At 51.1% G+C, this 21515-nt stretch overlaps 4 protein-coding genes across 5 annotated transcripts; 2 read left to right on the top strand and 2 right to left on the bottom strand.

The window, feature by feature from the left end:
• Positions 1-1377: 1377 nt before the first annotated feature.
• Positions 1378-4167, top strand: LY6G6C (lymphocyte antigen 6 family member G6C). Its single transcript, XM_005553498.4, has 3 exons — positions 1378-1487; positions 2906-3016; positions 3800-4167. The coding sequence occupies exons 1-3, from the start codon at positions 1436-1438 to the stop codon at positions 4012-4014; spliced, it is 378 nt and encodes a 125-aa protein (XP_005553555.1). The 5' UTR covers positions 1378-1435; the 3' UTR covers positions 4015-4167.
• Positions 4168-4876: 709 nt separating this feature from the next.
• LY6G6D (lymphocyte antigen 6 family member G6D) lies at positions 4877-8774 on the bottom strand. 2 transcript variants are annotated; one of them, XM_065543006.2, is made up of 3 exons: positions 8673-8774; positions 8459-8581; positions 4877-5527 (listed from the first exon to the last, which is right to left on the bottom strand). In XM_065543006.2, exons 1-3 carry the CDS (start codon positions 8725-8727, stop codon positions 5304-5306), a joined length of 402 nt encoding a protein of 133 aa, XP_065399078.1. In that variant the 5' UTR covers positions 8728-8774; the 3' UTR covers positions 4877-5303. The 2 variants fall into 2 exon arrangements, with proteins under 2 accessions (XP_065399078.1, XP_073894620.1); XM_074038519.1 differs by having other exon boundaries at positions 4877-5648.
• A 1727-nt stretch (positions 8775-10501) lies between these two features.
• On the top strand, positions 10502-13635 carry LOC102119475 (lymphocyte antigen 6G6e-like). Its single transcript, XM_045390153.3, has 3 exons — positions 10502-10639; positions 11644-11769; positions 11872-13635. The coding sequence occupies exons 1-3, from the start codon at positions 10513-10515 to the stop codon at positions 11982-11984; spliced, it is 366 nt and encodes a 121-aa protein (XP_045246088.2). The 5' UTR covers positions 10502-10512; the 3' UTR covers positions 11985-13635.
• Positions 13567-17513, bottom strand: LY6G6F (lymphocyte antigen 6 family member G6F). Its single transcript, XM_065542995.2, has 6 exons — positions 17423-17513; positions 16592-16921; positions 16245-16508; positions 14187-14342; positions 13950-14016; positions 13567-13800 (listed from the first exon to the last, which is right to left on the bottom strand). Exons 1-6 carry the CDS (start codon positions 17472-17474, stop codon positions 13776-13778), a joined length of 894 nt encoding a protein of 297 aa, XP_065399067.1. The 5' UTR covers positions 17475-17513; the 3' UTR covers positions 13567-13775.
• Between the last annotated feature and the right edge of the window lie 4002 nt (positions 17514-21515).

A 21515-nucleotide genomic window follows, 5' to 3' on the forward strand; every position in this document is an offset into this window, starting at 1 on the left:
TACTTACGAGGCTGAGGAGGGAGGATCGCTTGAGCTCAGGAGGTCCAGGTTGCAGTGAACTGTGATCAGGCCATTGCACTCCAGCCTGGGCGACAGAGCCAGCCAGACCCTGTCTCAAAAACAACAACAACAACAACAAAAATCCCTATTTTGTAGGGTATTGTGATAACGAAATAAAGTAATGCATGTAAACTGCTTAGAATACGTAGGATCACTATGTAAGTACTTGCCATTATTATTACTATTTCTATTATTTTTATTATTATTATTTTTTTTTGAGACAGAGTCTTGCTCTGTTGCCAGGCTGGAGTGCAATCTCGACTCACTGCAACCTCTGCCTCCTGGATTCAAGTGATTCTCCTGCCTCAGCCTCCCGAGTAGCTGGGACTACAGGCGCACACCACCACACCCAACTAATTTTTGTATTTTTAGTAGAGACGGGGTTTCACCATGTTGGCCAGGATGGTCTTGATCTCTTGACCTTGTGATCCACCCACCTCGGCCTCCCAAAGTGCTGAGACTGCTGGCATGAGCCACCACCCCCAGCCTACTATTTCTATTCTTATTTTAGCTTCTACCTCACCTCTCTGTGCCCATGCTGTTCCTCCTGCCTTGGTGCCCTGCCCAAGTTGGCAGGTTTTGATTGGGGAGGTGCTTTGGAGCAGGTGCACACAGCCACACCTAGGACAATTGCTGCTGCTGGACTGGAGCAACAAGGTCACACCAAGTGCAAGTGGAGCCGAGGTGACGTCCTGAGAACCTTCATGGGAGCCTGAGGCAGCCCCTACTTAGCAGACCTGTGGTGGCTCCCCTAGATGAGTAGCCCCAGCCCCTGCCTCTGCTGCTATGGCATCACAGAAGCCATCAGTGAGTCACTGATGGCTAAGCAGGCATTGGAAAGACCGAGTGGGGCCTGAATGGAGATTCATTTGACCCATTCCATCCCCAATTTCCACCAGCATGTCCCTATCAATGTCCAGCAGGGACCCAGGGACCCAAATTCAGCAATTAATTTGGGCCTCATCCTTTTGTCCATTTCCCAGGAACCAGCAGAAGCTACCACCATGGACACTGTAAATCACAGAGGCCTTTGATGATGCTCCTTCAGAGGACTCAGCAGCAGGACTGTTAGCAGGGGGACAGGAAGGGCATCTTGGCCTGAAACCAAGAACCACAATGGCATTGGCCACTAGTGGCACCTGCCCTCCCCCATCCCTCTCTCCCATCCCTACTTCCCACTCTGTCCTGCTCAGTGCCTCCCCACCCCTTGTCTTTTCTCTGGTCAGCTGTGTAGTAAGTGGGAAGGGAGGGGCTATCAGAGGCAGTGAAGGGAGGAGCCTTTAGGTTTATAAGTTCCAAAAAGGCCACTCAACTCCCAGAGCTGGATTCTACTTTAGCAGCTGCTGTGGTTGCCACCATTCTCAGGATCCTCGCCATGAAAGCCCTTTTGCTGCTCACCCTGTCTGCTCTGCTCTGCTGGGTCTCAGGTGAGCACCTGGGGGCCCCAAGGACCTGGTTTGCCTGGTCAGGACCTTTACACCCTGCTTTACCCACTTCCCTGCCCTACCCACCACTCGGGATCCCAACACCCCCAGCCCCAACTGGCTCAGCTCTCCTATGCCACCAAGACCAGGCTTCCCTATGACAGCCTCCTTGCTCTGTTTCTCAAAATGCCAGGTCTCCATCCATCCTCCCCACCTCCAAGACAGACCCATTTCTCTCACCTGCCAGGGCTCTGGGTCCCCTGTTCCCCACTCCAAGGTGTCCCCTCTTTGGAAACTCTGGTATCCAGTTCCCCAACCAGCCCCACTTCAATATGCAGCTCTCCAGAATCTAGCTTACCTGCCTTCTTCTCTATCTGCTGTGCTCAGTAAGTTGTCCTCTCAAAGACCTAGGCATCCAGTCCCAGGCTCCTTTTGTAGCCCACCCTCCCCATCTACTCCATCAGGGACTCAGATGTTCAGTCCCTCAGCCATGGCCTTTCCTAGATACCCTCTACTCCCCTCCTGGGTTGCATACCCACTCCCCTACCAGGGATACAAGCTTTCTAGATGGTTGCAGTGACATCTAAGAGCCTCCATGGAGATAGAGCATTTTCGTGAACCTTCTGAAGAAGGGACACCTGGGCCACTCACCTCCAGGGTGAGGTGGATTTCACTGAGGTGCACTTACCAGGCTCCTCCACCCTTGGACCCTGCGTCACCAAACTTGCCTGCCCAAACCTTGAATTAACTGAAGCAGGAACTTTGGGGTACCGCCTTCTGTATCCACCCTCTCCATTTTGATAAGGTGCTAGGATGGAATCTGGTGATCTGTCTCTCAGGTATCATTCCTTTCTGCTGAAGAGCTACTGGGGTGAGAGGATTCTATTCAGGTCTGGTTCCTCTTCCCACACTCTTGCCAGCTCCAGGAGGTGAAGAGTAAATTGTAAATTGCTAAAGCTGGCCACAAATGGCTTTCTCGCCAACCTCAAGTTCCAAGACATTTCTGACAGTGTTGTAACAGTCATGATTTTCATTTTTATTATTTCTTCTTCTTTTAAGTTTCCATCTCCTCCTTCACCACCCACATTCTTTCCCCATGGTATCTTCCTCACATTCCATCTATCTCCAGCCCCATGTTTTTGTTCATAGCTCTGTCCCTCTTGACTCATCTCCAAACGGGGTGGAGTGAAGGAAGATATGTAGGGCGTGGGTCTTTCACAAAGCTACAACTCTACCCTTACCTGCCGCCTACTTTCCATTTTCCCTGCATCACTCACCTGCTCTGTGCTTACTAGACCAAACAGCCAAACAGGTTGGAGCACCTATGTGATGGGCTCTTCTCCACCCTCCACCCCCGCCCCCAGCTCAGCTTATCCCCAGGTAAGTCAGAGACCACCTCAGCCTGACTTGTGTCTTCCCAGCTGACATTCGCTGTCACTCCTGCTACAAGGTCCCTGTGCTGGGCTGTGTGGACCGGCAGTCCTGCCGCCTGGAGCCAGGACAGCAATGCCTGACAACACATGCATACCTTGGTAACATCCCCTTCCTTAGTGGGGAGAGCAGGGAGGTGGGAGACTCTATGGCCAGGATTGAGGCCCAAATGGGGCTAAGACTGAGACAGAGAAGCAGAGGATTATAGCAATAATATTATTTGGCCAAAGATGATTGTGTGCAACATTCTATGTCTTTGCATGTCTTTTTTTCAATTAGTGTTCATGACAACCCTGTGATGTGGTTGCTATTATTATATTGAGAAAACGGCCTCAAAAAGAGACAGTAACACAACCGGGCATGGTGGCTCATGCCTGTAATTCCAGCACTTTGGGAGGCCAAAGCAGGTGGATCACTTGAGATCAGGAGTTCAAGACCAGCCTGGCCAACATGGTGAAACCCCATTTCTACTAAAAATACAAAAATTAGCCAGGCATGGTGGTGGGCGCCTGTAATCCCAGCTACTCGGGAGGCTGAGGCAGGAGAATTGGTTGAACCTGGGAGGCAGAGGTTGCAGTGAGCTGAGATGGCACCACTGCACTCCAGCCTGGGTGAGAATAAGACTCTGTCTTGAAAAAAAAAAAAAAGAGAGAGAGAGAGAGTAACAGGTCCAAGGCCTTATGGCCAGCAAGTGATAGAACCGGGACTGGGGGAGTGGTGGGTAAGGACGTGCAGGAGGAAGATCAGAGTGAGAAAAGAGAAGGGGAGGGCCAGGGACAGAGTTGGGAGGGAAGGAAGCCTAGGTGGGTGGATGGGGTGGGGAGGTGGACACAGGCATGCCAGGTGCCCATCCTAGCTGATTCCCTGCCCATTCCCACTCCTAGGTAAGATGTGGGTTTTCTCCAATCTGCGCTGTGGCACACCAGAAGAGCCCTGTCAGGAGGCCTTCAACCAAACCAACCGCAAGCTGGGCCTGACATATAACACCACCTGCTGCAACAAGGACAACTGCAACAGTGCAGGCCCCCGGCCCACTCCAGCCCTGGGCCTTGTCTTCCTTACCTCCTTGGCTGGCCTTGGCCTCTGGCTGCGGCACTGAGACTCATTCCATTGGCTGCCCCTCCTCCCACCTGCCTTGGCCTGAGCCTCTCTCCCTGTGTCTCTATATCCCCTGGTTTTACAGAATAGTCTCTCCCTAGCTCCCATTTCTTTAATGGTCTCTCTCTAGCTCCCATTAAACACTGTTCTGAGAGGTCTCCTCATCCATCCTTCCCACCTCACACCCTTCACTGCTCTTTCCGGGTCCCTTCCCACTTCTTTCCAGGGCCTCCATTGGCTCCTAGAAGGGCTCCCCACTTTGCTTCCTACACTCTACTGTCCCCTTCTTGAGAAGGGATTGGGATCTGGGCCTGAAATGGGGCTTCTGTCTTGTCTCCAGTGAAGGCTCCCACAAGGACCTGATGACCTCACTGTATAGGCTCCCATACGTACCCCATCCCCCATACTGACCTCTTTCCGTTTTGAGTAATAAATGTCTGAGTCTGATAAAATGCACATTTATTATCAGAAGACCTAAGGGTCAGGTCACCTCCCAGGAAATAATACTCTCAACCTCCCACCCTTACACAGGAATCCTTCAGGGAGGTTCCCTGGGAGGCTGGGCTGGGGCAAATGGAGAAACAGGTTTTTCAGGTCTTCATCCTCCCTTCCAGTGTCTCCAGGTGGCACACAACAACTCATATCCCAAATTTAGGCCACACCCCTGATGTATTGCCAAGAAGAAGGTGCAGCCTGGCTTGAGGGCTCTCCAGAAAGGATAGGAGAGGCACATGGGGATGGGGCCCGAGACCCTGTTTCTTCAGTTTCTCTCAGGTTAGAGTCAGAGGCCTCACCTGGCCTGGTTAGTAACTAGGGCACCAAGCAGTTTTTACTTATCACACTTTTTACATTTCTTTTCTCAATTCAAAATAGTCTTATTGGGAGCCAAGTTGCAAATGGGAGAAAGGGGAGCAAACCCAGACTCAGGCTCGCAAAACCCTGGCAACCCCACTCAGTGAATCTCATTGCTAAGGAAGATTCAACCTAGCAACAGGATCCAGGAGCCACAGAAGGCAGAGAAGCTATCGTCCTTTGGGGTTTAGTTGGTTAAGGAGTGCACCACTGTAATTAAGCCCGCTGTTGCTTGGTAACCCCCAAACTAGAACCTGGATGCCCCATATTACCCTTTAAGTCCTCCCATCAACCAAAGATAGATGCAATTTTCCAGTCAGCTGTAGAGTGGTGCATAGATTTTAATGACTCACAGAAGGATGCCTGTCTTCTCACATTAGATGTTCGGATGTCCCTTGTTCCCTTGCTCCCTTCCTCCTTTCTCTACTCCTACTCCCACTACCCGCTCCACAGTCCTGGTAAGAGACAGGTCAGGGCGGTAGCTGCTGCAGCCAAAATGCATGCAGGGGCCACGTGGCTTGCCACGGCGCTGTTGCACAGGTCTCCCAGGTAGCAGTCCCTGTGGGCTGGATAAGTCACGTCTCCCACCGACTCTGTCTCCACTTGATTGCAATGACGGGCTGCGACGCAGGCTGGATGTTGGTGAATCAAGGTCACTGGGGCTGAGAGAGAGAATGAAACTGGGGTGTTGGACTCCTGGCTTCAGGACTTGCCTTCTGGGGCAGAGCAGATGTGATTTCAAGGAGCCCAAAGGGATTTTCAGCCCCCTCAAAAAACACCTCCCTGAAACCAAGTGATCAAAGTTAATGCATTGACATTGTAAACTCCTGATGTGATGCAGTGAGAAGGACGCAACGTCACTTCTGCAGTATTCTTGCTTAAAATGCATGACCTCAATCTCATCATGGCAAATATCAGATAAATATAAATTGAGGGACATTCTTTTTTTTTTTTTTTTTTTTTGAGACGGAGTCTCGCTCTGTCGCCCAGGTTGGAGTGCAGTGACAGGATCTCAGCTCACTGCAAGCTCCACCTCCTGGGTTTACGCCATTCTCCTGCCTCAGCCTCCTGAGTAGCTGGGACTACAGGCGCCCGCCACCTCGCCCGGCTAGTTTTTTGTATTTTTTAGTAGAGACGGGGTTTCAACGTGTAGGCCAGGATGGTCTCGATCTCCTGACCTCGTGATCCGCCCGTCTCAGCCTCCCAAAGTGCTGGGATTACAGGCTTGAGCCACTGTGCCTGGCCTGAGGGACATTCTATAAAATAATTTTTAGTATATCAAGTATATGTAAATTTTTTTTTTTTTTTTTGAGATGGAGTTTCACTCTTGTTGCCCAGTTGGAGTGCAATGGTGCAATCTCAGCTCACCGCAACCTCCACCTCTTGGGTTCAAGCAATTATCCTGCCTCAGGTTCCCGAGTAGCTGGGATTACAGGCATGCACCACCACACCTGGCTAATTTTGTATTTTTAGTAGAGACAGGGTTTCTCCATGTTGGTCAGGCTAGTCTCAAACTCCGGACCTCAGGTTATCCACCTGCCTTGGCCTCCCAAAGTGCTGGGACTACAGGCGTGAGCCACTGCATCTGGCACGTAAATTTTTTTTTTAAATCTAAAAATGATTTTATTTATTTTTAGAGAAAAGGTCTTGCTCTGTCACTCAGGCTGGAGTGTGGTGGTGCAATCATAGCTCACTATAGCCTCGAACTCCTGGGTTCAAGTAATCCTCCTACCTCAGCCTCCCAGGAAGCTGAGATTACAGGTGTGTGCCACCATGGCTGGCTAATTTTTTAAAAACATTTTTTGGCCAGGCGTGGTGGCTCACATCTGTAATCCCAGCACTTTGGGAGGCCGAGGCGGGTGGATCACGAGGTCAGGAGATCGAGACCATCCTGGCTAACACAGTGAAACCCCATCTCTACCGAAAACTCCGGACCTCAGGTGACTCTTCTGCCTTGGCCTCCCAAAGTGCTGGGATTACAAGTGTGAGCCACTGAGCCCAGCCTAAAAATGATTTTTTTTTTTTTTTTTTTTGAGACAGGGTCTCATTTTGTTCCCCAGGCTTGAGTATAGTGGCATGATCATGGCTCACTGTAGCTTCAACCTCCCAGGCTCAAGCAATCTTCCCTCTTCAGCCCCCTGAGTATCTAGGATTACAAACATGTGCCACCATGCCCAGCTAATTTTTTAATCTTTTTTTCTTTTTTTTGTAGAGACAGGGTCTCCCTATGTTGCCCAGACTGGTCTCAACTCCTGGGCTCAAGTGGTCCTCCCATCTCGGCCTCCTGAAGTGCTGGGATTACAGGTGTGAGTCACTGCACCGGCCCTAAAAGTGATTTTTTTAAACTCTAGGTATAAAATAATTTATCAGGGCTCTTCAAATATGTCAGGGTCATGAAAGACAAAAACAGAGCTGGCACAGATCAGAGGAGACAAAGAAGACACGAGAGCTAAATGCAATGTAGGATCCTGCTAAATCAAATAAAGTCTGTAGATTAGTTAGTAGTATTGTATCAATGTTATTTTGTGATTTTGATAATTGTACCATGGTTATGTAAGATGTCAGCATTAGGAAAAGTTGAGTATTTCTGCAACTTTTCTGTCAATCCAAAATTACGTTAAAATAAAATATTAAGAATATGTACACACACACACACAGACAGACAGACAGACAGACACACACACACACACACACCCCTCCCTGGTCCTTGACTAATGCCGAAATTTTGAAGTTTGGTTTTTTTTTTTTTTTTTTTTTTTTTTTTTTTTTTTTTTTTTTTGAGACGGAGTCTCGCTCTGTAGCCCAGGCTGGAGTGCAGTGGCCGGATCTCAGCTCACTGCAAGCTCCGCCTCCCGGGTTCACGCCATTCTCCGGCCTCAGCCTCCCGAGTAGCTGGGACTACAGGCGCCCGCCACCTCGCCCGGCTATTTTTTGTATTTCTTAGTAGAGACGGGGTTTCACCGTGTTAGCCAGGATGGTCTCGATCTCCTGACCTCGTGATCCGCCCATCTCGGCCTCCCAAAGTGCTGGGATTACAGGCTTGAGCCACCGCGCCCGGCCTGAAGTTTGGTTTTAACTTTGGCCTTTCAGGGCCAGAGCTCTTCACCTGTGAGCTAATGGGCCTATGAGACTATTTTTTTTTTTTTTTTTTTTTTTTGAGACGGAGTCTCGCTCTGCCGCCCAGGCTGGAGTGCAGTGGCCGGATCTCAGCTCACTGCAAGCTCCGCCTCCCGGGTTTACGCCATTCTCCTGCCTCAGCCTCACGAGTAGCTGGGACTACAGGCGCCCGCCACCTCGCCCGGCTAGTTTTTTGTATTTTTTAGTAGAGACGGGGTTTCACCGTGTTAGCCAGGATGGGGGCCTATGAGACTCTTTTGGGAGAGTAAGGAGGTGGAGAGGTGGGGGCACAAGGACTGTGGGCCTCTCAGGGGCTCTGTGCCAGGAGCCAGAAGGGGTACAGACTGCTCTCCTCTGACAGCCGCACCATCTGCCCAGAGCCAGACTGAGCCTGGAGGGTTCTGGAAGCCAGAAGGATTGACGTGGGGCTGGAGGCAGGGAAAGGCTGTGGGAAGAGAGAGAAATGGAGGACTCACGGTTTCCAGGTAGCTTGATCTGTTCCAGGCCTGGCTGGGGTCTGCCCTCGCCACAGGTGGTCACGGCTTTTTTGCAAGAACTGCTGGGGCTTCCACCACAGTTGTAGCACCGCATTCGGTTTCCTGGCAGGAGAAAAGAGGCGCTGGACCTGGGCCCTCAGTGGAGCTGGCTGGCAGAAGGCCTGTGTAAGAGGCTAGCTGGCCGCCTCCTTACCCAAGGCAGCCCCTAGCAGGGAGCTGAGCAATATCCCAACAAACTGGGGTTTCATCGCAGTCTGCCCGTGTCAGGACCGCCTCTACCTCCCACCCACCCCCCTCCCCTAGCCCGATTCTACCTGCCTTATATCCCCCTTGCCTTGAGCTTTATAGGGCTATAAAAAAAGGAGGAAAGAGTCTCCCCCAGCAGGCACCAGGGGCCCCAGTGGGGACAGGGAGGGGCCCCACGGCATGCCCTCAGCATCCTCTGGAGTCCTCAAACTCCTTTATCTCCAGCAGCAGTCCTGAAACTGTGGACCAAGAAGAACCCCTGGGGATCCCTGATACCCTTTCACAGGGTCCTTGAGGGTCTTCCTTTTGCAACTATCTGTGTAAGATCAGATTTTCTTCATATACTGGACTTCAATGAAAACAACATATCCCAACAGACTGAATGCAGAAGCAGATAGGAAAACCCAGGCATCTCCCACGAAGCCTGACATTAGATTCACAAAAATGTAAAGCAATGCTCAGCTTCTCACTGTGCTGTGGGGAAATAATAGTTATTTTTCACAAAACCATATTTTGTTAGCATGCAATAATTTATTATTTTTATTGTTTAAATAAATCAATACCTACTTTAAATGATCTGTTTTAACTTTTAATATAGTAAATATTGATATAACCTCATAAAGAAAAGCTCTTCAGAGTCTTAAGTAACTTTGAAAAGTGTAAAGAGGTCCTGAGATCAATGTTTTTTAAAAAAGCTGCTCTCCTGGCCACCTGTGTCTCCCCTATCTTCACTCCCTGTTCCTAGTCTTACTCCTCCTGGTACATGCTGGCTCTGATTCCCCAGATGGGCCTTCCTCCTTCCCAATTTCTTCAACCCCAGTCCTCCAGGTTCTATCACCACCTCCTACCCCAAATTCTATCCATGCCTTTTTTTTTTTTTTTTTTTTGAGATGGAGTCTCGCTCTGTCGCCCAGGCTGGAGTGCAGTGGCCAGATCTCAGCTCACTACAAGCTCCGCCTCCCGGGTTTACGCCATTCTCCTGCCTCAGCCTCCCGTGTAGCTGGGACTACAGGCGCCCGCCACCTCTCCTGGCTGGTTTTTTGTACTTTTTAGTAGAGACGGGGTTTCACCGGGTTAGCCAGGATGGTCTCGATCTCCTGACCTCGTGATCCGCCCGTCTCGGCCTCCCAAAGTGCTGGGATTACAGGCTTGAGCCATCGCGCCCGGCCCCATGCCTTCCTTTCTAGTGATTTCTCCCCAGTGCAAGCACACCCGGCTGGCCCTCCAGCCCCACCCATGATTATTTCTTTCCTCCAAGGTAGTAAAGCTGTCAGGGATAATTATGGGGTAGGAATGTTGAAGCTTGGGGGGATCAAAGGGATCTGAAGCTGGGTGGGGTCCACCCTTATACAGCTGGGCTTTGTGTGTGCGTGTGGGTGGGTGGGTGTGGGGGGGTATTGTTGATTCTACACTCAAATAGATCCACGCCAGGGTTGTTTAGGAGGGTGACCTTGAAGGACATGAAAGCACTGAAGGGGAAAGACAGAGAAAACAAAGACAGAGAGAAGCTAAGAGAGCCAGGGAGCAGCTTGAGACATGGAGAGGGAGGGAGAGGAGTAGGAGGGAAGGCGACAGACACAACTCAGGAGCAGGAGAGGAAGCTAAGTTACAGAGACAACACGCTGAGAGAGCAGAGGAGACCCTCCAGGCAAGGGCAGTCTCCTAGCAGGGGCAGGCTGGGGGCCTCCACTGCCTGCGGGTCAGGCTGGTGAATCTGGTCACGGTTCCGCCCCCCAGATTCACTCCCTAGGTGTGTTTGTTTCCTGGTTCCTCCCTGTCTTGTTCAAATGTTCCAACTTTACAAATCCCAGGATCTCAGGATGCAGATCACCTCTCCCCAATTCCTGACCCTGCGTTTGGCCATGGGCACCTCCAACATCTTCCTCTGTGTCCTGTTCCTCTGTGGTGCACTGGGTAAGGGTGGACTGGGGAACTTTCAGCGGTCAGGGGGCTGGGGGCGGGGACAAGGGCATGTGGAGGAACCTGAGGGCTGGGGAGGAGAGGGGTGGGAGAGCTGGAAGAGGCCAAGAAGAGATCTGGGGGAGTGGGGGACTTCAGGGAGACCAGCCACTGGGAAGGCCAGCCTGATGAGGTGGGAAAGGAAGAGTTTCCTTTCAAAAGCATTTGAGAATAACTGTCTCCTCCTTGCTGCATCTTTGACCCACCCCTGTCTCCCCTATCTCTTATTTCACCTCTTGCTTCTGTGCTGGGCCCTTTGGTCAATGTCAATTTCTATATTCCTATCTGTCTCTGCTGCCATTTACTTAACTTTTTCACTGACCGCCTCTACTTCCCTGCTGCTGGGTCTGGCTTTTTGTCTCATTCTTCTTATGTTGGACTCTGATTCTCATGGCTTCTGTTCATGTCTGCTCATTTCTCAATCCCTGTACCGCTCTTACCTCCATCTCTGTTTCTTTTCCTGCATCGTCTCCCCTCCCTTCTCTGTGTCTCTTTTTTTTTTTTTTTTTTTTTTTTTGAGACGGAGTCTTGTTCTGTCACCCAGGCTGGAGTGCAGTGGCATGATCTCGGCTCACTGCAACCTCAGCTACCCGGGTTCAAGAGATTATCCTGCCTCAGCCTACCGAGTAGCTGGGACTAGAGGCACGTGCCACCATGCCTGGTTAATTTTTTGTATTTTTAGTAGAGACGGGGTTTCACCATGTTAGCCAGGATGGTCTTGATCTTCTGACCTCATGATCCGCCCGTGTCGGCCTCCCAAAGTGCTGGGATTACAGGCGTGAGCCACTGCGCCCGGTCACTTTTTCTACTTCTGTCTGCTTTTCTCCCTTGTTCCACAGCTTTCCTCTCTCTGCTTCGTGTGTCACCTCTCTCTGAGATCCCTCTCCGGATCTAGCCTCTGCCTGCCCCACAGGGAGGGTTTGCCTCTCCTGCTCTCCTAATCTCTGCTGCCTCAACAGGTCTCACCATGTCCCCTGCCCGGGGAAGGCTCCGCTGTTACACCTGCAGCTTGGCCAAATCCTGCTACCCTGTTCCCACCAAGTGTCAGGACGATGAATCTTGCAGCATCAGTATCGGCACCTCAGGTAGGGCTCTGGTCCAATGGCCCTTCTCCAGGCGGCTCCCTACCTCCATCCATCCCGCCTTTCCTGTGGCCCCCGCCTCAGCATGCCTCCTTCATCCCACAGATCAGAGTGAGATCATCGAGCGAAAAGGCTACCTCCCAAGGGCCCAGTGCCCTCTGCCGAGCCATGCCACCTACTGGCTGCACTCCTACATTCTGCGGCACCACTGCTGCTAGCAGGACCTGTGCAACATGGCCGCTTCCCCATGGCAGCTCACCAGCCTCCTTTCCTCCCTGCCCCTCCTTGTGGCCAGCTTCGCCGGGATCTGCAGCCCCCAACCTAGGATTCCGCCGCCATCACCACGGCCCTGGAAACACCTGCACAGACACTTTGAGACATGCCCGACAACCTAATTTTGTACAGAGACCCCAGATCTCTCAGGAGACCCCCTCACAGACCCCTCACAAGGCCTGGGGAGGCACCTGCCTAGAGTCCAGCCTCATAAAGAACACCTATTCTGTGTCTTTTGTCTTTTCTAGATGCCCATTGCTGATGCCCCCTGTCAGCCCCGGTCACTGGCAAGGCAGGCATTTTGATGACACTGTGGATCTCAGGCAAAGGGATCAAAGCGGCATCAGGTATGGTAAGGAGGAGAGTCTTGCTAGGAAAGACTAATGTGGTAGGTCGGGAGCTCAGGATGGAGGGCTTGGGGGACTATGAAGAGTAGCTTTAATAAAAGGTCTATCTAGGAGTACAGGAATACTGCAGATACTGCTGTGTGTGTGTGTGAGCTCTAAGAGCGAACTATAGCTGCTTGGTGGGTTGGGCTGGAGCTGGAACCTGGACCACAGCACTCCCCTCATTCTCCATCTGTGTCATGTGCTTCCTTTATCCTGCCAATGGCTTAGTTTAAGCCCCTGCAGCCTGAAGGCGTTAGGTGAGACTTCTGAGAAAGCTTTTCTCCAGTAAGGCCCAAGCTTGAGCAGAGACACAAAAGGGCACCCAGTGGAGCTGCTTGTGAGGGTGTGGCTGGAGCTCAGCTCATTTCTGCCTGAGACTGAGGAATGGCCAAGTTGGGAGCATCAATACCCTCCGTCGCTTCACCAGCCCAGACTCGCCCATGATTCACAAACATCCCAGCATGGCCCCGGCCCAATAAATAATACACCCCCACTGGGCCTGCCAGCCCGAGTAGACACTCCCTCTGCCCCCGGGAAATAGGGTGTGACCCCAGGGCAGCAGGGAGGAAGTGCCAGAGTGGCGATAGCTGCTCACATGCTCTGAATGCCCTGGTAGAGCGCCACAGGGAAGAGTGTGTGCCTAGGATAAGGAAGGATAAAGAGGGGCCCCGGGTGGGAGCTGAGCACAGGCATCTCTATCCTACTCAGTTCCCTCCCCTTGCATGTGAGGAAGTCTGGGGTTGATTAAAGGTGCTTGTTCCCTCTCCTCTTTGTGAGGATGACACACTGGGTAGCGGGGGTCTGGCTTAATTTAGAGATGGGTTGAGTCTTTCCATTTTCTCTGTCACTCCGTCCTCCCACTTGGTGCTTCTATTTTTTTCTTTCTCTGTCTATCTCTTTCCACTTTCTCTGACTTGAGTTTCTTCCCTTCTCTCTCTTCCCCAGTTTTCCCCATTTGTCCTTCAGCTCTGCTGCAATGGATTCCCCACCATTGCTCAAGTCTCCAGATTCCTGTCTCCTCCCTGCTCACACCCATCCTCCTTGCCCCCACCAGCAACCTCAGGCTCCCCTCAACCCCACAGTACTATGGGCTCAGGGCCGTCCTTCCACTGGCTGCTACAAGACAGGAGACCAAACCTTTTTGTAGGTGACATCACAAAATAATGCTCCTCCTTTCCTTCAGTCCCCCACCCTCCCCATACACAGCTTGGTGGCTGCTGGACGCCAGCTGGACGGTGAAGTCGAACTCGCAGTCCCGCCCCCCTTGCCAAGGTTGTCGAGGAATACTCCAGGTGCTAGATGGCCAGCGAAACAGCAGGTCACACTTCCCAGCAGATGTCACCAAAATCACCTGGTCTTGTGGGCAGGTGGGCTGTGGGGTTTTCCAGAGAGACGGATTAAGGATACCTCTACTTTTCACGTCCTCAGGAACAAGGGCTCCTCCCCAACCCAACCCGTGTTTCCTCTCCCATCCCCAGTCCCCTCCGGGATTTAAGCCTCTGTTCCCTAGCTGTTCCTCACCCGAGACGGGCCAAATGGATGTTCTCATAGACCTGGATCTCGGGTTTGAACTGAGGAATCGAGGCAGCTGGGGAGAAGGAGCCATCAGGGATACAGAAGAGAAGTCAGCAGACAACTTAGAGCTGTGTTCCTTGCCCCCTCCCCTAGAGGAGGTAGGGTACAAAGGCAGGGTGCGAGCCTAGCCCTTTGCCTCCCACGCACGTGCCCTCTTCTTCCCCCCGGGAGGGAGGGACTCACCTCTGACTGGAGCCCCACGGACCCTCTGCCTCCAGAGCACAATGCTGAGGGCCAGGATGATGACTCCCTGGCCCATTGTGAGCAGCAGCATCAGAATCCAAGACATGTCCCAGCCCACGGAAGGGGCACAGAAGGCAGGAGAAGCATCCATGGAGGCTGTAGTAAGAGCCAGACCAGAGGGATGGGAAGGAGGCAGTGAGGGGGCCTGTCCCTGTGCCCCAAAGAGAGTCCTCCCCTCCACAGTCTGGTGGGCTCTTCCAACAGAAGACTTTGTAAGTTTCCCTGCCCTCAATATCCTCCACCCTACTCTGCCCCTTTCCAGGCCTCTCACCCTGACCCATAAATAGAGAATGGCGGCCAGTCACAGTGGCTCACACCTGTAATCCCAGCACTTTAGGAGGCCAAGGCAAGCAGACCACTTGAGGTCAGGAGTTCAAGACCAGCCTGGTCAACATGATGAAACCCCATCTCTACTAAAAATATAAAAATTGGGGCCATGCACAGTGGCTCACACCTGTAATCCCAGCACTTTGGGAGGCCGAGATGGGTGGATCACCTGAGGTCAGGAGGTCGAGACTAGCCTGACCAACATGGTGAAACTCCATCTCTACTAAAAACACAAAAAAGAGACCAGGCGCTGTGGCTCATGCCTGTAATCCCAGCACTTTGGGAGGCCGAGGCGGGTGGATCACATGTCAGATCAAGAGCATCCTGGCCAACATGGTGAAACCCTGGCTCTACTAAGAATACAAAAATTAGCTGGACATGGTGGCGTATGCCTGTAATCTTAGCTACTTGGGAGGCTGAGGCAGGAGAATCACTTGAACCAGGGAGTCAGAGGTTGCAGTGAGCTGGAATCGTGCCATTCCACTCCAGCCTGGCGACAGAGAAAGACTCAGTCTCAAAATACACACGCGCGCGCACACACACACACACACAAAAGTTAGCTGGGCATGGTGGCAGGCACCTGTACTCCCAGCTACTCAGGAGGCTGAGATGGGAGAACAGCTTGAACTCAGCAGGCAGAGGTTGCAGTGAGCCAAGATCGCGCCACTGCATTCCAGCCTGGGCAACAGAACAAGACTCCATCTCAAAAAAAAAAAAAAAAAAAAAAAAAAAGGCCAGGCATGGTGGCTCACACCTATAATCCTAACACTTTGGGAGACCAAGGCGGGCAGATCATGAGGTCAAGAGATCAAGACCATCCTGGCCAACATGGTGAAACCCCGTCTCTACTAAAAATACAATTTTTTTTTTTTAAGATAGACTTTTGCTCTTGTTGCCCAGGCTGGAGTGCAACGGCGTGATCTTGGCTCACTGCACCCTCCACCTCCCAGGTTCAAGTGATTCTCCTGCCTCAGCCTCCCGAGTAGCTGGGGTTACAGGCATGTGCCACCATACCCGGCTAATTTTGTATTCTTAGTAGAGACGGAGTTTCTCCATTTTGGTCAGGCTGGTCTTGAACTCTCAACCTCAAGTGATCCGCCTGCTTCGGCCTCCCAAAGTGCTGGGATTACAGGCTTGAGCCACCATGCCTGGCCTAATAATAATAATAATAAACAAAACAAAATAAAAAATAGAGAATGGCAATGCCCCCTGCTCACACATGGGCAGCCAACTACAGAGCAGACCACCAGCCATAACCACACTTTCCCCTCACACCCTTTATAGTAATTCACCCTTTCAAGAAAAAATAGCCAGATGCGGTGGTTCATGCCTGTAACCCCAGCACTCTGGGAGACCAAGATAGGAAGATCATTTGAGGCTAGTAGTTTGAGACCAGACTGGGCAACATAGTGAGACCCTGTCTCTACAAAAAAGTTTAAAAATTAGGGGAGGTGCAGTGGCTCATACCTATAATCTCAGTACTTTGGGAGACCGAAGTGGGCAGATCACTAGAGGTCAGGAGGTTGAGACTAGCCTGGCCAAAATGGTGAAATCTCGTCTCTACTAAAAGTTCAAAAAATTATCCGCGCATGGTGGCGGGCGCCTGTAATTCCAGCTACTTGGGAGGCTGAGGTGAAAGAACATCCCTTTCCGTCTCCTCCCTCGGTTTACCTGCCAGGCTAAAGCTGACCCCTTTGTTGTGAGTCATGAGGCAGCGGATGATTCTTGGTCTTCGGCTCCTGGGCTCAGAAAGCCCCTCCCCAGGACACACCAAGAGCAGGGCAGCCTCACTGCCCCAGAAGGACTGAACACGGCCCTTCACGGGACCCTTCCCTTCCTGCCAGGTCACAGAGTCCATGCGTCTGCTGGGGACCACAGAGCACAGGAGGACATTGCAGGGGGATCCATCTGCAGTCCTTGCAGATAACTGGGATCCTGTGGGGGAGAGAGGGACCCCTCAGTTCTTCACCTAGACTTCCTGGCCCACAGTAGCCCCTGGTCTGCATGCCCCCACTCACCTTTGAGCACCAAGACGTCGTACACCCTCCAGTTCTGGTAGTTGTGGTGCTGACCTAGCACAGCGCACCAGTACCGCCCGGCATCTTCCTCCTTGGATCCCTCCAGCCACAAAGAATAATTCCCCAGCAGTCGGAGCCTGGATTCCCTTCCTGGTTTTCCAGGGTCTGGGGCTGGCCTGCCCACTCGGACTTGGGCTACCAGGGTGGTGAAGGAGCCTGCTGCAGGGCTGCGGAACCATGACAGGTGTTCGTCCCCATGTAGAGTGGGTGGTGAGGGACATGGCAGTTCCATTGCCTCCCCCAAGGCCACATAGATGGCCTGGATGTTGTCTGTGGGAAGAAGGTTGTATGAGGCCAGAGACCTCCATCAGATCAACAACCCCCCATTTGATCTTCAACCCTGACTTCCTCCCCTTCTGGGGTCCCCCAGCACAGGCCTGGCTGGTGACCACTTTTCTCAAGTGACAGCTACAAAAATAAGACAGGTGGAGAGAATAGGGTAAGGGCTTTCCTTGTCTCTCCCCCAGACAGTGAGGGGGTCTGAGGGCAAGAGGGAAAGGGCTGAAAGAGTTGGCAAATGCCCACATCTCTTCTACTCATTTCAACTTTTCTGAAAGCATTTACTCATTCTTCTTATTTTATAAAGGAAACTGCATAACCTGGATCTTCGTTGCCCCTGGGTCTTCCCTAGTGTCAGAGGCAGGAAGAGGTCAGTTGGGGTAATTCTATCTTCTTGAGTCAGATGCCTTTGCCAGGCTCCTAAGAGAAAGAGCAGCAGTCCCTCCCCAACCTTGGAAACAGCTAAGGAATCACCTACCTCTTGCCCCTTACCTGCAGCCTGGGGAGTTCCATATAGGAACAGGAGGAGGAATAAGACTGCCATGGGGAAAGCCTGCCAAGTTCTCTTGCTCCAAGACCTGGTGTTCCCAAGGAGGAAGCAGAGTCCAGATAAAGGCCCACACTCGCTGGTCTGGGGTGACAAGGGCCTCTGGAGGGGATGGGAATGCTGGGGCGATAAAGTCCAGCAGCATGTCTACTAGGGAAAAAGTGACCACCACTTTTCTGTCCTGGAGAGAAAAGGACCCAGCCCAGGCCACTCTGAAGATGACCTTTTTGCTCTTCTGATTCCACATCAGCTAAGGGACTCAAGTAAAGACTTCCACGCAAAAAACCATGCAGGGAAGTGGTCCTGCCTGTCTAGCTCCTGTCAGTCTGGAAGTACATTCTGAGGTCTCTTTCACTCCTAAGAAATGTCAGCCATGAGTCGGGTAGATCACTTGAGGTCAGGAGTTCAAGACCAGCCTGGCCAACATGGTGAAACCCTGTCTCTACAAAAAATACAAAAATTAGCCGGGCGTGGTGACATATGCCTGTAATTCCAGCTACTCAGGAGGCTGAGAGGCACTAGAATCGCTTGAACCCAGGAGGCGGAGGTTGCAGTGAGCCGAGATCATGCTACTGCACTCCAGCCTGGGAGACAGAGCGAGACAGCGAGACTTCATCTCAAAAAAAAAAAAGAAAAAGAAGAAAAAAAGAAATGTCAGCTATGAGTGAAGAAACTGAGTTTTCACATTGGTCCTCCACAGAACCCAGCACAAGACTGTGTATCCAGTCAGTGTCCGGTAAATGATTGGGAATGACTTTCCCTGTGGCTGTCTGGCATACCCCAGACCTCTCCTGAACCCCTGATGAGTGTATTAAGTTATTACTCAAGGAGAAGGCTAACGGGCTGATTCATCCTTCTGAATGGCAAAAACTCCTAAGGCAGATCTTCATGCAGTTATTATAGTTTTAATGTGTCATTTATTTATTTTAAAAAATTATTTTGATGAAATATTCCATACATACCAAAAACTATATGAAGTATAACTATATTATGGATAAATGGTGGTATATTAACACAGTAGAACACTGGACAGCAATGAGAATGAACAAACTCAGTGATTGCAACAAGGTTGAATCTCACAACATAATGAGAGGAAAAGAAGCCTGGCCAGGCATGGTGGCTCATGTCTATAATCCTAATACTTTTGGAGGCCAAGGTGGGTGGGTCGATTGAAGCCAGAAGTTTGAGGTTGGGCAACAGAGCAAGACCCCAACTCTAAAAATAAAGGCCAGACACGGTGGCTCATGCCTGTAATCCCAGCACTTTGGGAGGCTGAGGTAGGCCGATCACGAGGTCAAGAGATCGAGACTATCCAGGCCAACATGGTGAAACCCCATCTCTGCTAAAAATACAAAAATTAGCTGGGCATGGTGGCGGATGCCTGTAGTCCCAGCTACTCAGGAGGCTGAGGCAGGAGAATCAATTGAACTCAGGAGGCAGAGGTTGCAGTGAGCAGAGATTATGCCACTATACTCCAGCCTGGCGACAGAGCGAGACTTCGTCTCCAAAAAAAAAAAAAAAAAACCCCAGAAATAAATAGAATATTCCAGGCCGGACTCGGTGGCTCACGTCTGTAATCCTAGCACTTTAGGAGGCTGAGGCAGGTGGATCACCTGAGGTCGGGAGTTCAAGACTAGCCTGACCAACATGGAGAAACCCCCTCTCTACTAAAAATAAAAAAATTAGCAGGGCATGGTGGCACATGCCTGTAATCCCAGCTACTTGGGAGGCTGAGGCAGGAGAATCGCTTGAACCCCAGAGGCGGAGACTGGTAAGCCAAGATCGGGCCATTGCACTCCAGCCTGGGCAATAAGAGCGGAACTTGGTCTCAAAAAAAAAAAAAAAAGAAAAGAAATAGAATATTCCAGGCCAGGCACAGTGGCTCACGCCTGTAATCCCAGCACTCTGTGAGGCTAATGCAGAAGGATTGCTTGAGCCCAGGAGTTTGAGATCAGCCTGGGCAACATGGTGAGACCTCGTAAAATTAGCCGAGTGTGGTGGCGTGGGCCTGTATTCCCAGCTACTCAGGAGGTTGAGGTGGAAGGATGTTTGAGCCCAGCAGGTGGAGGATCAGGGCAGTGAGCCATGATTGTGCCACTGTGTTCCAGTCTGGGCGAAAGAGCTAGACCCTGTCTCAGAAAAAAAAGAAAAAAAGAAAGAGAAAAAAAGAATATTCTGTTTCAGTCAGAGATCCTCTATGCTGTGTAACCACGATTCTGGCCAGGCGTGTTGGCTCAAGCCTGTAATCTCAGCACTTTGGGAGGCCGAGATGGGTGGATCACGAGGTCAGGAGATCGAGACCATCTTGGCTAACACGGTGAAACCCCCCCGTTTCTACTTAAAAATACAAAAAAATTGCCGGGCAAGGTGGCGGGCGCCTGTAGTCCCAGCTACTCGGGAGGCTGAGGCAGAAGAATGGCGTAAACCCGGGAGGTGGAGCTTGCAGTGAGCTGAGATCCGGCCACTGCACTCCAGCCCGGGCGACAGAGAGAGACTCCGTCTCAAAAAAAAAAACACCACGATTCTGAATTTTCTTTCTTCTCCACTTGCTTAAATTTTATGTGTTTTTGAATCTAGTATTACTGGTATCATGTATACATTCTTCTGCGGCTTTCTATTTTCTTTTTTTTTTTTTTGAGATGGAGTCTGGCTCTGTCGCCCAGGCTGGAGTGCAGTGGCCGGATCTCAGCTCACTGCAAGCTCTGCCTCCCGGGTTTACGCCATTCTCCTGCCTCAGCCTCCCGAGTAGCTGGGAGTACAGGCGCCCACCACCTCGCCCGGCTAGTTTTTTTGTATTTTTTTTAGTAGAGACGGGGTTTCACCGTGTTCGCCAGGATGGTCTCGATCTCCTGACCTCGTGATCCGCCCGTCTCGGCCTCCCAAACTGCTGGGATTACAGGCTTGAGCCACCGCGCCCGGCTGCGGCTTTCTATTTTCACTCAGCATCACGGTTTTAAGATTCATTTCATGCATAAGAGTAATGATTCACTTATTTTCTTTTTACAAATATTCCCCATATCTCACCGTGCTGAATTTTCATATCCAGGACCATGGTGTAGCTTTCCATTTATTGAAAAGCTTTTTGTTTACCTCTTTCTTTTTTTATTTTTCACTTATTATTGTTATTATTTTGAGGCCAGGCTCTGTCATCCAGGTTGGAGTGCATGGAGCAATCTTGAACTCCTGGGCTCAAGCGACCCTCCCACCTTGGCCTCCCAAGTAGCTGGGACTACAGGTGCGCACCAACACACCCTGCTAGGTCTTTTTTTTTTTTTTTTTTTTCCTAGGTATTTTGTGTAGAGATGGGGTCTCACTATGTTGCCTGGGCTGGCCAGGAACTCCTGGTCGCAAGCAATCCTCTCTCAGTCACCCAAAATGTTGGAATTACAGGCGTGAGCCATGGTCTGGAACTCCTGGACACAAGCAATCATCCCTTGGCCACCCAAAGTGTTGGAATTACAGGCGTGAGCCACTGCGTTGGGCCAGTTTACCTTTATTTATTTATTTAGAGACACAGTCTTGCTCTGTCACCAAGGCTGGAGTGCAGGGGCAAGATCTTGGCTCACTGCAACCTCTGCCTCCCAGGTTGAAGCAATTCTGGTGCCTCGGGCTCCCGAGTAGCTGGGATTACAGGTGCGCGCCACCCACGCCAGGCTAATTTTTGTATTTTTAGTAGAGACGGGGTTTCACCATGTTGGCCAGGCTGGTCTTGAACTCGTGGCCTCAAGTGATCCGCCCGCCTCGGCCTCCCAAAGTGCTGGGATTACAGGCGTGAGCCACCGCGCTGGGCCGGGCCAGTTTGCCTTTTCAGTAACTTTTTATAGTCTTCTTCATAACATCTTGCATTTCTTGTACTAGATATATTCCTAGACACCTTATCTTTTCTGTTACTCTTATCAAGTACTCCTAATCTCACCCCTTGTTTCCGCTGTCGCTCTAGAGTCTGCCAATAATGAGACAGAAAAAAATTACTGAGCTATGCCTGGTAATTTTCTGATTCTCCGCGTTCCTAAATCTTCCACTAGTTTCGGACCACTG

The sequence above is a fragment of the Macaca fascicularis genome, chromosome 4 (genome assembly GCF_037993035.2).
Source record: "Macaca fascicularis isolate 582-1 chromosome 4, T2T-MFA8v1.1".
NCBI classification, from domain to species: Eukaryota; Metazoa; Chordata; class Mammalia; order Primates; family Cercopithecidae; genus Macaca; species Macaca fascicularis.